At 37.0% G+C, this 14,913-nt stretch overlaps 1 protein-coding gene across 1 annotated transcript in view; it reads right to left on the bottom strand.

The window, feature by feature from the left end:
- Nucleotides 1-14,913, bottom strand: part of CDH12 (cadherin 12) — a 440,616-nt gene that overhangs the window by 53,404 nt on the left and 372,299 nt on the right. Inside the window, exon 6 of the mRNA XM_043489178.1 lies at nt 7,421-7,608. Within this exon, the coding sequence (XP_043345113.1) occupies nt 7,421-7,608 (188 nt within the window). The remainder of the gene's footprint in view (nt 1-7,420; nt 7,609-14,913) is intronic.

The raw sequence follows: 14,913 nt of genomic DNA, 5'->3' as shown, positions 1-14,913 counted from the left end.
ACATTTTATTTCCAACCTGTATTGTTCTTTGCAATAGTTAAAACTATGTGCTTTTAAAATATGTACTATAAATTGACTGCAACTTGTGTAGTCTTGAAGAAGTTACTTTTCTCCAATGAGTTTCATATTTCCCATTTGCATAATCAGTGAAACAATATTTTTCTAAATAGCTTAAAAATATGTTGAACTCTGCATGGTATGTGAGGACCAAGAACAATATTGCATCTGAAATTAAAGCAATAAACCAATATGAGACATTTTTTTAGACAGAAATTTAAACACCCACATATTTCAAGCATTTCCTTTATCATGGTGACACATATATAGTAATGGCCAAGTGTCTTTAGGGGATTAAACTAAATAGAAAATTCAGATGCATTTAAAATTTGAGCCACCATAAAGTCTCATATGTGTTTGGGCAGAAATGGTAACTTTGGGGGAAAAGAGTAAGGTGGGATCAGTATTGCCTGGAAGTCTTTGGTGAGAGACATGGGTGCGAACCATTTAAAAAACAGAAAAAAAAATGAACAGAAATGCTCAGGAAGGGTGCTACCTTCTATGTAGCTGGTAAAATAGCACAGCATCTTCAGGAGAAATTGCAATGAGTTTGGTGTGGTTGGCATGTAGTGAATGAATGTGTGCATATATGTGTGTGTGTGCAGGTGTGTGTGTGTGTGTGTATTCAGAGGATGGTAATAGAAAACATGCTATCTGCTCTTTATCTTAACAGTGATGGAACCCAGAAACACATGAAGGGCAAGAGTAAAATTCACTCAGAAAGGAAATGGATGAACATTAGGCATGTGGCTCAGAGAAGAGCCATTGTAATAGTGGAAAGAAGAAACAAAGATGGTTGTAAATCAACCCATGAGGAGGAAATTTTAATTCAAGTTTGGGAGGGGATCAGTGGCTGGGTTTCCCATGCTATTCGGTAAGGGGAATTCAGTGGTAATAGAAGTAGCATAAAAATAAGCCTAGATTTCTGCTTTAAGGAACTGGAGAGGAAGCAGGGCTTTATCCAGGTAGGAGAAAATGGGAGCAGGCATGCTACTGTTGGGAGAAGTAAAGGAATTCAGCTTTAGACACTTTGAGAGTGAAAAGACTATCACACACACATTAGAAATGTTTACAAGGCAGAAAACAATCTTCATTGGTTATGTTAACTTTGGGGCGGGTTAAGAGTTGAGACTGTGTGGATCACAATAAACTGTGGAAAATTCTGAAAATGGGGAATACCAGACCACCTGACCTGCCTCCTGAGAAACCTATATGCAGGTCAGGAAGCAACAGCTAGAACTGGACATGGAACAACAGACTGGTTCCAAATAGGAAAAGGAGTACACCAAAGCTGTATATTGTCACCCTGCTTATTTAACTTATTTGCACAGTGCATCATGAGAAATGCTGGGCTGGAGGAAGCACAAGCTGGAATCAAGATTGCTGGGAGAAATATCAATAACCTCAGATATGCAGAAGATATCATCCTTACGGCAGAAAGTGAAGAGGAGCTAAAAAGCCTCTTGATGAAAGTGAAAGAGGAGAGTGAAAAAGTTGGCTTAAAGCTCAACATTCAAAAACCTAAGATCATGGCATCTGGTCCCATCACTTCATGGCAAATAGATGGGGAGACAGTGGAAACAGTGTCAGACTTTATTTTTGGGGGCTCCAAAATCACTGCAGATGGTGATTGCAGACATGAAATTAAAAAACGCTTACTCCTTGGAAGGAAAGTTATGACCAACCTCAGTTCAGATCAGTTCAGTGGCTCAGTCGTGTCCAACTCTTTGCAACCCCGTGAATTGCAGCATGCCAGGCCTCCCTGTCCATCACCAACTCCTGGAGTTTACTCAAACTCACATCCATCAAGTCGGTGATGCCATCCAGCCATCTCATCCTCTGTCGTCCCCTTCTCCTCCTGCCCCCAATCCCTCCCAGCATCAGGGTCTTTTCCAAAGATTCAACTCTTCGCATGAGGTGGCCAAAGCACTGGAGCTTCAGCTTCAACATCAGTCCCTCCAATGAACACTCAGGACTGATCTCCTTTAGGATGGACTGAATGGATCTCCTTGCAGTGCAAGGGACTCTCAAGAGTCTTCTCCAACACCACAGTTCAAAAGCATCAATTCTTCAGCACTCAGCTTTCTTCACAGTCCAACTCTCACATCCATACATGACCACTGGAAAAACCATAGCCTTGACTAGACGGACCTTTGTTGGCAAAGTAATGTCTCTGCTTTTTAATATGCTATCTAGGTTGGTCATGCAAAGAGTTGACTCTTTGGAAAAGACCCTGATGCTGGGAGGGATTGGGGACATGAGGAGAAGGGGATGACAGAGGATGAGAAGGCTGGATGGCATCACTGACTCGATGGACGTGAGTTTGAGTAAACTCCAGGAGTTGGTGATGGACAGGGAGGCCTGGCATGCTGCTATTCATGGGGTTGCAAAGAGTCGGACACGACTGAGTGACTGAACTGAACTTTAGAGTTAAGACTGGGAAAGTTAGGTGAAAGAAAGTGAAAGTGATAGTTGCTGAGTCGTGTCCCACTCTTTGTGAACCCATGGTCTATACTGCCCATGAAATTCTCTAGGCCAGAATACTGGAGTGGGCAGTCTATTCCTTCTCCAGAGGATCTTCCCAAGCCAGGAATCAAACTGGGGTCTCCTGCATTGCAGGAGGATTCTTTACCAACTGAGCTATCAGGAAAGTTAGGTGAGATGCTTAAAAACAGAAAATGACAAATACGAAAATTATATAATATTTACAGAAACAAAGAACACCTTGTATTTTTCTCTGAAATTTTCATGTTTGGCAAAAACAATAAATCGAGGTGTATGCTTGGCTATGTAAAACAGTTGAGTGCCTGCCCAGTCGTGTTGGACTGTCTGGGACCCCATGGGCTGTATGTAGCCCGCCAGGCTCCTCTGTCCATGGGATTTTCCAGGCAAGAATACTGGAGTGGGTTGCTATTTCCTTCTTCGGGGGATTTTCCCAACCCAGGGATAAAACCCGGTTCTCCTGTGTCTTCTGCTTTGCAGGTGGATTCTTTACCGCTGGGCCACCTGGGAAGCCCAAACAGGTATTCCTAATTGTTCATTTTTTCTAAGAGTTTTTCCAAAATTAACCATGGGGTGGTGCTGTGCTCCCAAATCAATTGATGTCAATTCACTCCCTTGCCACTGAAGCCAGCGAAAAGGAGTTCAGTGACAGCAAGGCATAAGTAAAATGTCCCGCGGAATCAGTAGAGAGTTTAGCCTATTTATTTAAAATCCCGAGGAAGAATAAAATACCTTATCTCTTACGTTTTTAAGGAAAAACAAAATAATTCTCCTTTGGATTTACTGTGATCACAATTACGGTTATTTGAAATGAAATAATATTGTTATGCAATAGCAAAATAGTAAGGATTTATTTTCTAGTTCCAAAGAAGTTTCACTTATTTTAAAATAAGTAGGAAATTACTTTACCCTTCTTTATTTTAAATGCTGTCATCACTTATTTGAGTTCCCAATAAATATATTGTAAAAATAGTACAGAGCTGTTTTAGAAATTATTTGTTATTGAAATTGCTCTTTTGCTCAATATAAGTATTCATCTCAGTATTTAACTGCCTAAATCTCTTAATCAGTAACAAGCAAACCACAGTGTGCATGTACATAAATGCACAAACTACATATCCTGTATTTTCAGTTCTTGAATATTTATAACTCATGTTAACTTTACATTTGTATTTATATCCAGTAAATATATATTTATTCTCATTTATGGGCTTCGTGGGTGGTGCTAGTGGTAAAGAACCCGCCTGCCAGTGCAGGAGGCATAAGAGACGGGTTGGATCCCTGGGTAGGAAAGATGCCCTAGAGGAGAGCATGGCAGTCCTCTCCGGAATTTTTGCCTGGAGAATCCCCTGGACAGAGGAGCCTGGCAGGCTATGGTTCCCAGGGTCACACAGAGTCAGAGACAACTGAAGCAATTTAGCATGCACATTCTCACTTATCCAGTAAGATATAAAATCTATGGACTAAAAATGTATATTTAATTTAGCTTTTCTTGTAACAATGAGATGACTGAATTTAAAATGACTTCTTCTCTCATTTTAAATGTAACCCATGGCCTAACTATTAGCTGTGACAAAAAAATTTTAAGTTATATTACCCTAACTTTGTTATTGTTTCTATTGTTATAATACTTAGCAATATATAGGGCATTTTTTATTTATTTATATTTTCTTAGTGCAATAGGACATAAGTATAAAATAAGAATAGTTTCTTTAAAAAAAAAAGCAGTATCTTGTGCCTTGGAGAGATATATAAAGTTGCATAATGTTATTCTGAATTCAGAGTGACACAGTGAAATGGCATTGTCACAGTGCTCATAAACTGAACCCAAGTTGAGGTTTAAAAAATAAAAATGCCTTTTTTTCATTCTGAGAAGCTCATGTAAACTTGACCATCATTTTTAATCCACTTATACCTTCCATGCATGGAGAAAGAGGAGAGAGGGAAAAATAGTAAAAGGAAACTAAATAAAGATTTTGGAAATGTAATTATAACAAGAATGTGTGTTTTAGAGAATTTTAAGCATTTTAATTTATTCTTTAGTGAGATAAAAAAGAAAATCACTCAAAAACAGAAAACAGCATGATATTTTAAAACAGATGTATTCAAATGGAGAATATGTATTTTTAGACTTTATATATGCATGTAATATACTTAAGAATATAATTTCTATATGAATTTGATTTCATATCAAAAATCTTCATTGCAATTCTATGCTGAGCTATTGAGAGAAAAGTTTCCAAAAGTAATTTTAAGATCATTATGGAACCTAAACACTGCTGTTGATATTTACATACATATTTATTATTGTACATCTACTTTTCCTGGGACTGAATAAGTTGAAGATACAGTTTTCTGAGAACTCTATGTATGTGGACATAAATAGTCTTTTAATAGAGTTTTCCCTCAAAAAAAAAAATCTATTTAAAGAACTATAGGCCAACTAGTACACGAAGAGATGCTGAACATCACTAATCACCAGGAAAATGTTAACAGCATAATGAGATATCACCTCATATATGCTAGACTGGCTATTATCAAAAAAACAACAAAATAGTGTTGGAGGAAAAAAGAGCCCTTGTGCAGTATTGGTGCAAATATAAATTGGTGTAGCCATTATAGAAAACAGTAGGTAGGTTGCTCACAAAGTTAAAAATAGAGCTACTATATAATCCAGCAATTTCTTTCCTGGGTATTTGTCCAAAGAAAACAAACACTAACTTAAAAGGACATATGCAAAACCATGTTCACTGCAGCATTATTTTGTTACTGTTATTTAGTTGCTAAATCCCATCCAACTCTTCATGACCCCATGGATTGTAGCATACTAGGCTCCTCTGTCCTCCACTACCTCCTAGAGCTTGTTTGGGGCTTCCCTGGTGGTTCAATGGTAAAGAACCTGCCTGCCAGTGCAGAAGGAGGGGGGTTCAATCCCTGGGTTGGGAAGATCCCATGGAGAAGAAAATGGATACCCACTTCAGCATTCTTGCCTGGGAAATCCCTTGGACAGAGGAGCCGGAAGAGTTACAGTCTATTGGGTTACAAAAGAGTCAGACACGATTTGGTGATTAAACAACAACAGGCAGTATTATTGCCAATAACAAAAATATGGAAGCAACTCAAATGCCCACTGAGAGGTGAATGGATAAAGAAAATGTATATACAGTCGTCCCTTGGTATCCACAGGCTCCAAGACCGCTTGCAGATACCAAAATCCAAGGATGCTCAGATCCCTTATATAAGATGATAGTATTTGCATATAACCTGTGCATATTTTCTGTATACTGCAAATATTTTTTAGATCACTTATAGTATCTAATATAAGTAAATGCTATGTAAATAGTCGCCAGTATGCAGCAAGTTCAAGTTTTGTCTTTCAGAATTTTACATGGAACTTTTCCCCCGAATAATTTGGCACTTGATTGAATTCTCGGATATGAAATCTGCAGTGATAGAGATATGGAATAAAATCTTGCTATTTACGACAACATGGATGAACTTTGAGGGCATTGTGCTAATTTAAGTGAAATAAGTCAGACAAAGAAAAACAAATATCATATGATTTCATTTATATATGAAATCTAAAACAAACAAACAAGCTCATAAATACAGAGAGCTGATTGGTGTTGCCGGAAGTAGAGTTGGGTAGTGGGTGAAATGGGTGGCATGGGGTGTTGCTCGCGCACTCAGTCGTGTCCAGCGCTTTGTAACCCCAGGGACAGTAGGCTGCCAGGCTCCTCTGTCCATGGGATTTCCCAGGCAAGAATACTGGAGTGAGTTGCCATTTCTTCTTCCAAGGGATCTTCCCAACCCAGGGATTGAACCCGCATCTCCTACATTTCTTGCATTGGTAGGCAGATTCTTTACCACTAAGCCACCTGGGAAGACCCCAGTAAAATGGATAAAGGGAGGCAAAAGGTTTTTTCTCTTTCTCACATTTACATATTTTTTCATGCCCCTTCCTGACAAAAGACAAACTACATATCCTGAGATAATGACGTATTTCTAATATTTTGAATCTTACTCTCCATTCTCTTCTATACAAATCAAGTTAACATAACTAGAGGGCTTCCCATCACATTACACCTTCTTGTCTTCTTCCTCCTTCTGGTTAATTTTTCTGTTTACTTACCACATCATAGCACCCTCAAGCCCAGCTTTATTCCTTCTCATTTCTTCCATTCACCTGTAGCAGAGCTTGCCCATATCAGAATTCACCCACTCTGAGGTCTAGGCTCATGAACAAGTGTGTGAGTTAGATATTGATGTTCTCATAAAAGTAGTAAATAGGACAAGGCCAAACTTGGTATACTTCGTGTTTACTTCTACATCTTATCTTTAAATTAACCTGTTCATCTAAGCTGATAACAATAGCAAATTAAATTAAAATTAAACTCTGGTAGAATTTTTTAATAACTTAAGTGAATTAATAGGCCTAGTTGTTTCAACATAAAATATGCATGTGTGTGTGCGTGCTAGGTTCCTTCAGCAGTGTCTGACTCTTTGTGACCCTATGATCGCCTTCCCCTGTCCATCATATTCTCCAGGCAAGAATACTGGAGTGGGTTTCCATGCCCTCCTCCGGGGGATCTTCCTGACCCAGGGATCGAACCAGCATCTCTTATGTCAGGTGCATTGGCAGGCACATTCTTTACCCCTAGCACCACTTGGGAAGTCCAGCATAAACTATATACCTGTTGAATCACAGAATAAAAGTTGGGAATCGATATTTTCTAGTTACCCAGACTTTATTTTTAATTTAAAATATTCATAATTGAAAGGAAATTAAGATGTCTCTCATTTCCTTTGTGTTGTTTAATTTTTATTGGGTAATCTGCTTTTCAAAAACATGTCCACGTACCTTTTTCAATTTGATAACTCCTTCTTGTGTGTCCTCATCTGTGACGATGTCAAACAAATTTCCCCCATCTCCTGGAACAATATTATATTCAATTTCTGCATTTTGTCCAAAATCAGGGTCCACGGCTCTTATTCTTCCAATAGCTGAGCCAACAGGGGAAGACTCAGGAACTTTCAGATGGAAAATGCCTGATGAGATACATTTATATTTTTTGTTTACAGTGAAGTTAGTAAAATGTATAAGATTACTTGGCTTGAAAATACAGTCAACAGAAAATAAACCAACTGTAAAACATAATAGTGCAAAACCAAAAGACAGTTTGTTCTCCAGTTAAAGGTTATAATTAGGAGTAGTACTTTCACTTTTCACTTCAAAGGATTCTGTTGTAAAATTTCAAGCATTAAAAATAGAAAGTGTTGAAATTACTATGAAAAAATATTTTACATACTAACACCATCTAACACTTGCACCTATTATCAAATGTGAAGGTGAGGATATCCACGAAATAAATTGGCACTAATGTAAAAGAATCCAGGATATAAGACATAGATTAAAAAGGTGTATAGAGAGATGATAGATGAATAGATAGATGAACACACAGAAAATAGAAGAAAAATATTTAGATACTTAGCAAAATAAGGTTATTCTATTATTTATTAAAAATAAAATATTTATCCTAATATTTATATTATCTTAATATTAATGTATCCTATATTTATAAAATATTTATAGTATAAATATAATACAATGAAATATTTAGTCAATGAGTATAATCATTAAACTAAAAATGACCTTGAAATAAGTATATGAGTGTATATGTATTAAATATATGTACATATATTTAATCTATAATGGATTTAATTATATTGTGCTATAGGCTAATATTAAACTTATATTTAGTCAATTTTTCCTGCATTTCCTTCTAGGTATTTTTGCACACTTTTAAAATCAGGACAGAAATTTCTCTCTCAATTTTTCATCCTTAAAAGAAAAAAGTAAACTGCTAACTTTGTGCCACCAGGGGGCGCACCAACATTACTACAAATCTGATACTCCGTCAAGCCTAAAAAATAAACTATAAAAAATACAACAGAATCACAAAAAATTATGACATCCCACAAAATTAAAACATACATTGCTTACAAGAATTTGCAAAATTTTATAAGGTATGACATGAAGAAAAAGATACAGGTTATTTTATTGATATCTCACCAATAAAAGTAGTTGATTAAACAGTAGTCTGTTTAAGCCAAAATAAGGAAACAAAGAAAATAGGAGGAAATATAAATGCTAAATCAAAACTAAACACAAAAACACAAAGTTTAAATTAATAATGACTTTGATTAAAATTTCTATTAGCTGATTTTGGATTGCAATTTCCTATAAGTAAAGCAACCAGGGTAATTAATTTGATTTGCACTTCTATGTAACTAGAAGTTATAGCAATTAAATTAGGAAGTAAATATGTTTTTGAATGGTGAAATTCATTCAACATACTAGATTACAGTATTACAATCATTTCTTTTTAGAGATATGAGACAAATAATAAATCACATTAGGGAGATTCTGTCAAATAATTTATTCTTTACTCCCAACTGTTTTTATAGGTTTTATTGTTCTTTCACAGTCAGCTTCAAAATTTTATAAATTAATTAGCCCTGGTAGCTCTTAAATCTTGCCATCTGCCTTTCTACCACTCCCCCAAAAAGATTTAATACCATTTGCTCTTATAATGTTAATATTAGCCTTATTTATATCCATTTAATGTTGGAGAAGACTCTGGAGAATCCCTTGGACTGCAAGGAGATCCACCCAGTCCACCCTAAAGGAGATCAGTCCTGGGTGTTCATTGGAAGGACTGATGCTGAAGCTGAAACTCCAATACTTTGGCCACCTGATGTGAAGAGCTGACTCATTCGAAAAGACCCTGATGCTGGGAAAGATTGAAAGTGGAAGAGAAGGGGAAGACAGAGGATGAGGTGGTTGGATGGCATCACCGACTCGATGGACATGAGTTTGAGTAAACCTGGGGAGTTGGTGATGGACAGGGAGGCCTGGCATGCTGTGGTTCATGGGGTCGCAAACAGTCGGACAGGACTGAGCGACTGAACTGAACTGAACTGAATGGACATTGCCTCAATGGTACATATAAATATATGACATATAAATATATACACAGTCTCAACAGAGTTAAATGTTTACCTAAATCTTTTGTTTGCATGTAATAGAAAATATACAGAGGTAGAAAATTCTTGTTTAATCAGTTTATTTAATAGCGAACTGACTGCATGTTGTTGTAATTGTTGAGTCTCTAAGCTGTGTCCGACTCCTTGTGGCCCCGTGGACTGCAGCACGCCAGGCTTCCTCGTCCCTCACTATCTCCCTGAATTTGCTCAAACCTACGTCCACTGAGTCAGTGACGTTATCCAACCATCGCATCCTCTGCCACCCCCTTCCCCTTTGGCCTTCAGTCTTTCCCAGCATCAGGGTCTTTTCCTGTGAGTCATCTCTTTGTATCAGGGGGCCAAAGTATTGGAGTTTCAGCTGAAGCATCAGTCCTTCCAATGAATATTCAGGGTTTATTTCCTTTAAGATTGACTGGTTTGATCTCCTTGCAGCTCAGGGGACTCACAAGAGTCTTCTCCAGCACCACAACTCAAAAGTGTCAAAAGTGGCTTAGTTGTAAAGAATCTGCCTGCCAATGTAGGAGGCACAGGAGACATGGGTTCTGTCCCTGGGTCAGGAAGATCCCCTGGAGGAGAAAATGACAACTCACTCCAGTATTCTTGCCTGGGAAATCTTCCAGACAGAGGAGCTTGGTGGGCTATAGGCCGTGGGGTCTCAAAGAGTTGAACACAACTGAATACCCAGGCTTTCCAGGTGGCACTAGTGATAAAGAGCCTGCCTGACAATGAAGGAGACATAAGAGACGTGGGTTCGATCCCTGGGTCAGGAAGATCCCCTGGAGAAGGAAATGGCAACCCACTGCAGTGTTCTTGCCTGGAGAAGCCCATGGACAGTGGAGGCTGGGGGCTACAGTCCATGGGGTCTCAAAGAGTCAGACATGACTGAAATCTCTTAGCACACACATGAGCATGCACACACTAACAAGACAGCTGCCTTCAAGAGAGATATGAGAAATCTCTCTAAAAGAGAAAATGTGATATGAATAGATAAATAGACATAGATCAAATAAGAATACTTCAAGTGGCAATAATGGAGCATTAGGTAGACATTATAAAATAATTTGGGTTGAAAAACTCATATTTGTCTATCAATCTAGCAATTTTTCACAGACTATAATTATGATTCATTAGGTTTCATCCCTTAAACCCTTAACAGAGAGGCTAACCTATAGAGTTGCTCAATATTTGTGGTCTTAAAGTAGGGTTTGAATTTGAGGCAACAAGAGAAAAGAAAAAGAATAAAATCATAGGTAACATTTTTATATACTCATGGCCTACAGAAAAGGTAAAGACAGATATCAAGGGGAATTTGTATGAGTTCAAATAGCCATGATTATATAATCAGAACATAATGCAGCTTTTTCAACCTAGTTTCTTTGGAGCATAAGTGTCTCACAATAACCATATTAAACTCTGACCCTATTGAAGCTCTCCTGAGATGTAAGCAAGCATAAAGATGTCTCAATTCCTGTTTAATGCAGCAAGAAAGCATGTGACACAGTTATTAAAGTTGTACTAAACTTCTCAGTTACAAACTCCAAAGAAAAATGAACAGGCATAGCACATGTGAGATATTGTTTGTTTCTTTCATTCTTTTTTTCTCAATGCCTATGGTTTATCAGAAACGCATCTTCATCCTTTGCATTTCACTGTGTGCTTGTGATATCGAATAGAAGAAATACCAAAAACCTTGCGATCTGTCATGGTCTAATCTCATGGTACATCAAGAAGTGTTAGGAAAGTTCTTGAGCTTTTCCAATAGAGCGGTGGAGGTATAGGTTGAAAAATAAATGCTCCTTTAACAGGGTGTTTAGTTAAGAAATGTGACTTGGTGTGCTCAGCCGATCCTTCTTGTCTCTCTCTTTGCAATCCCAGGGACTGTAGCCCACTAGGCTTCCCTGTCCAAGGGATTTCCCAGGCACGAATACTGGAGTGGGTTGCCATTTCCTTCTCCAGGGGATCTTCCTGACCCAGAGATGGAAACTGCAGCTCCTGTGTCTCCTGCATTGGCAGGCGGCAGTCAAGTGTAGTGGATTTCAAATTAAAAACATGAACAGCTGTACATGGTGGTGATAGTGATACATCATTGGAGCAAGGGGAGTATTGAATGAAATCTTTAGGAAAATATGTGTCTAACTTATAATCTTGGAATATTTCTTACTCTAGCCTATCTATTTAAGGGAAGCAAATAAGTTACATGTTAGGTTTAGGTTTAAGTTTAGGTTTGCTTCTCATTTGAATATTTAAAAATAAAAATAATAGAATCAAAAAATCAAGGAAAATAATCTAGTCTGGAATCATCACTTAGGGATTATGATTAGTGAAGGCAAAGTATTTAGCCAGAATTGAGACCATTCAATGTTAGAAAAAATGTTGAAACTCAGGAAGGTTATCGAAAGGACATCAGATAATACAGAGCATAGATGAAAAAGTTCTCCTTTTCAAGACAATATCCTGAGATATGAGTTCTATGTTTTATAAAAGAACATTTTATGAGGCTAATAACAATAAACATAAGATAGCTATTATTTGTATTATGCTATCAATATACGTTAAGTAGCAGCTTTTAAAAAAACTGTCAGCATACAGTAAGCTTGCAAAACTCATAATTATCTAACGGCATTAGAAAATTTGTGATTAAAATGAAATACTATCTCTGTCCACAAAAGATCTACTCAATAACATTCCATTAACATGCCTGACCCAAATTAAGATATAATAGAAGTTAAACAGTGGTTTCCCATTTACATCATTTTTGTGCACTGAGGTTTTAAGGTACATAAAGCAAACACATAAAGAGCACTGAATTATCTGTTGTTTACATAAGAGGTATACATATTAGTAAGGTGGGAGATGCATTCATTAAGACAAACATTTCTCAGTAGGACATCATAGTTAGTAATAAAGCCTGCAAAATACGGAACAAGTCAGAAAAACTGTGCATTAGTCTTGTCAGATTGCTTACACTCTGTCGTTTTATTTTCAATGACTTGACATTTTATCGCTTCTAGAAACTCAACAGCAATAAAGCTAGGGTCATTCAGATTAATTCAAAACTGAAGTAAATCTTCAACTGTGCCAAACTTGGATGGCTTTTGATGTACTATGTAATTACACTGCCATCATTTTCTGGGCATCCTACTTCTGACGCATATGAAACATCTTAATGGCACTACCTGTCCAACAGAGATTAAGATATAAAACAGGTGACAAGAAATTATTCACAGTGTCAATACTGATATATACTTACATATTTATCAATATGAATGCTATGCTTAACTATCAGAACTAATAAATGAATTCAGTGAAGATGTAGGATCCCAAATTAATTTGCAGAAATGTGTTGCATTTCAATACACTAGTAACAAAATATTGGAAGAAAAATTAAGGAAACAATTCCCTGTACAGTTCCATAAAGAAGAATAAAATACCTATAAATAAATATAACCAAGGAGGTGAAAACCTCTACTCTGAAAAATGAAAGACATTGATAAAACTATAATCTAAAGATTTAATGCAATCCTAATAAAATACAAATAATATTTCATAGAACTGGACAAAACAATCTTAAAATTTGTATGAAACCCACAAAAACCACTAATAGCCAAAGAAATCTTGAGTAAAAAGAGCAAAGCTGGAAGTATCATGCTCCCTACTTTCAAGCTATAGAACAAAATCAGCCATAAAAAAAGAATAAGTTTTGCCATTTGCTGCAACGTGGATGGATCTAGAGGGTATTATGCTAAGTAAAATACAAAAATACAGAAAAGGACAAATATCACATGATCTCACTTATATTTAACATTTGAGAAACAAAACTTGACTCGCATTGTTGAAGTCAATGGCAGAAACCAACACAACTTTGTAAAGATTAAAAAAATATATTTTAAAAATCCGACAAAACAAAAACAGACTCATAGATATTAAGGAGAATGGGGCCTCACAGGTGGCACAGTGGTAAAGAATCCACCTGCCAATGCAGGAGACAAGAGACAAGGGTTCGATCCCTGGGTTGGAAAGATCCTCTGGAGGAGGGCATGGCAACCCACTCCAGAAGCCCATGGACAGAGGAGCCTGGCTACAGTCAACTGAACCCGGCTACAGGCTACAGTCCGTGGGGTTGCAAAGAGTTGGACACGACTGAGCGACTGAGCATGCAGGCATACACACACAGACACAGAGAACAAACGATGGGTGATTTCCAGAGGGGAGGGAAGTGTAGGGGACAGGCAAAATAGGTAAAGGGAATTAGGAGCTATATACTTGCAGTTATAAAATAAATAATCACAGTCTTATATTGTAGAAAGTAACGAATATAATCAATGGTATTGTAATAGCTTTCTATGGGGATGGATGGTCATTAGATCTACTGTACTGACCTTTTAGTGGTGAGTTTAAGTGTCCAATCACTATGTTGTACACCTGAAACTAACATAATATTGTACGTCAACTATGTGTCAGTTTTTAAAAGTAAATTAATTATTGATACATGCTAAAATATGGATTAACTTGTAAATATGCTATGTTAAGTAAAACATGCTATAAAGGTTTAAATATTGTATGAATCCATTATATGGAGTGTACAGATAGGCAAAGCTATTAAAAAAAAAGTACATAAAATTATGCATGGGATTTGGGGAGGCAAAGGAGAGGGATGGCGGAATTATTCTAATGGTATGCCGTTTCTTTGAGATGATAAAAATAGTGTAGAATTAGATCACGGTGGTGGTTACACAACTGTGTATGTATGATTAAAAAACACTGAATTGTATACTTTTAAAAAACAAAAAAAAAGTTTTAAAAAATAAAATTTAGAAAATAAATGTGTATTACTATAAAGCTGTTGAGTCAGTGATTGAAGTCAAACATTAGTGATCCTGTATGTATGATTTACCACCTAGTTACAGAGAAGTAAAATGTTGCTTTATAAACATTTTAGTGTTTTAATTACTTAAGGATGTGTGTGTGTGTGTTAGTAGCTCCATCATGTTTGACTCTTTTCAACCCAATGGACTGTAGCCCACAGGCTCCTCTGTCCACGGAATTCTCCAGGCGAGAATACTGGACACCACCAAATGACTAATACACACACATACTGGAGTGATTTGCCATTCCAGCATCAAACCCAGGTCTCCTGCATTGCAGGCAGATTCTTTACCATCCGAACCACAAGTCCTAAGCATACAAAATGATCTTTTCTTATCTATAGAAAATAAAAAAGAAATGAAAGCAAACATCATATCGCATAGGATATTGCCTGATATTTTACAGAAAAGATAATAATATCATATGGAGGATAGATCAGCT

The sequence above is a fragment of the Cervus canadensis genome, chromosome 16 (genome assembly GCF_019320065.1).
Source record: "Cervus canadensis isolate Bull #8, Minnesota chromosome 16, ASM1932006v1, whole genome shotgun sequence".
Classification (NCBI taxonomy): Eukaryota; Metazoa; Chordata; class Mammalia; order Artiodactyla; family Cervidae; genus Cervus; species Cervus canadensis.
Note: the sequence above shows the minus strand (reverse complement) of the source record. Positions and strands in the feature narration are given on the sequence as shown.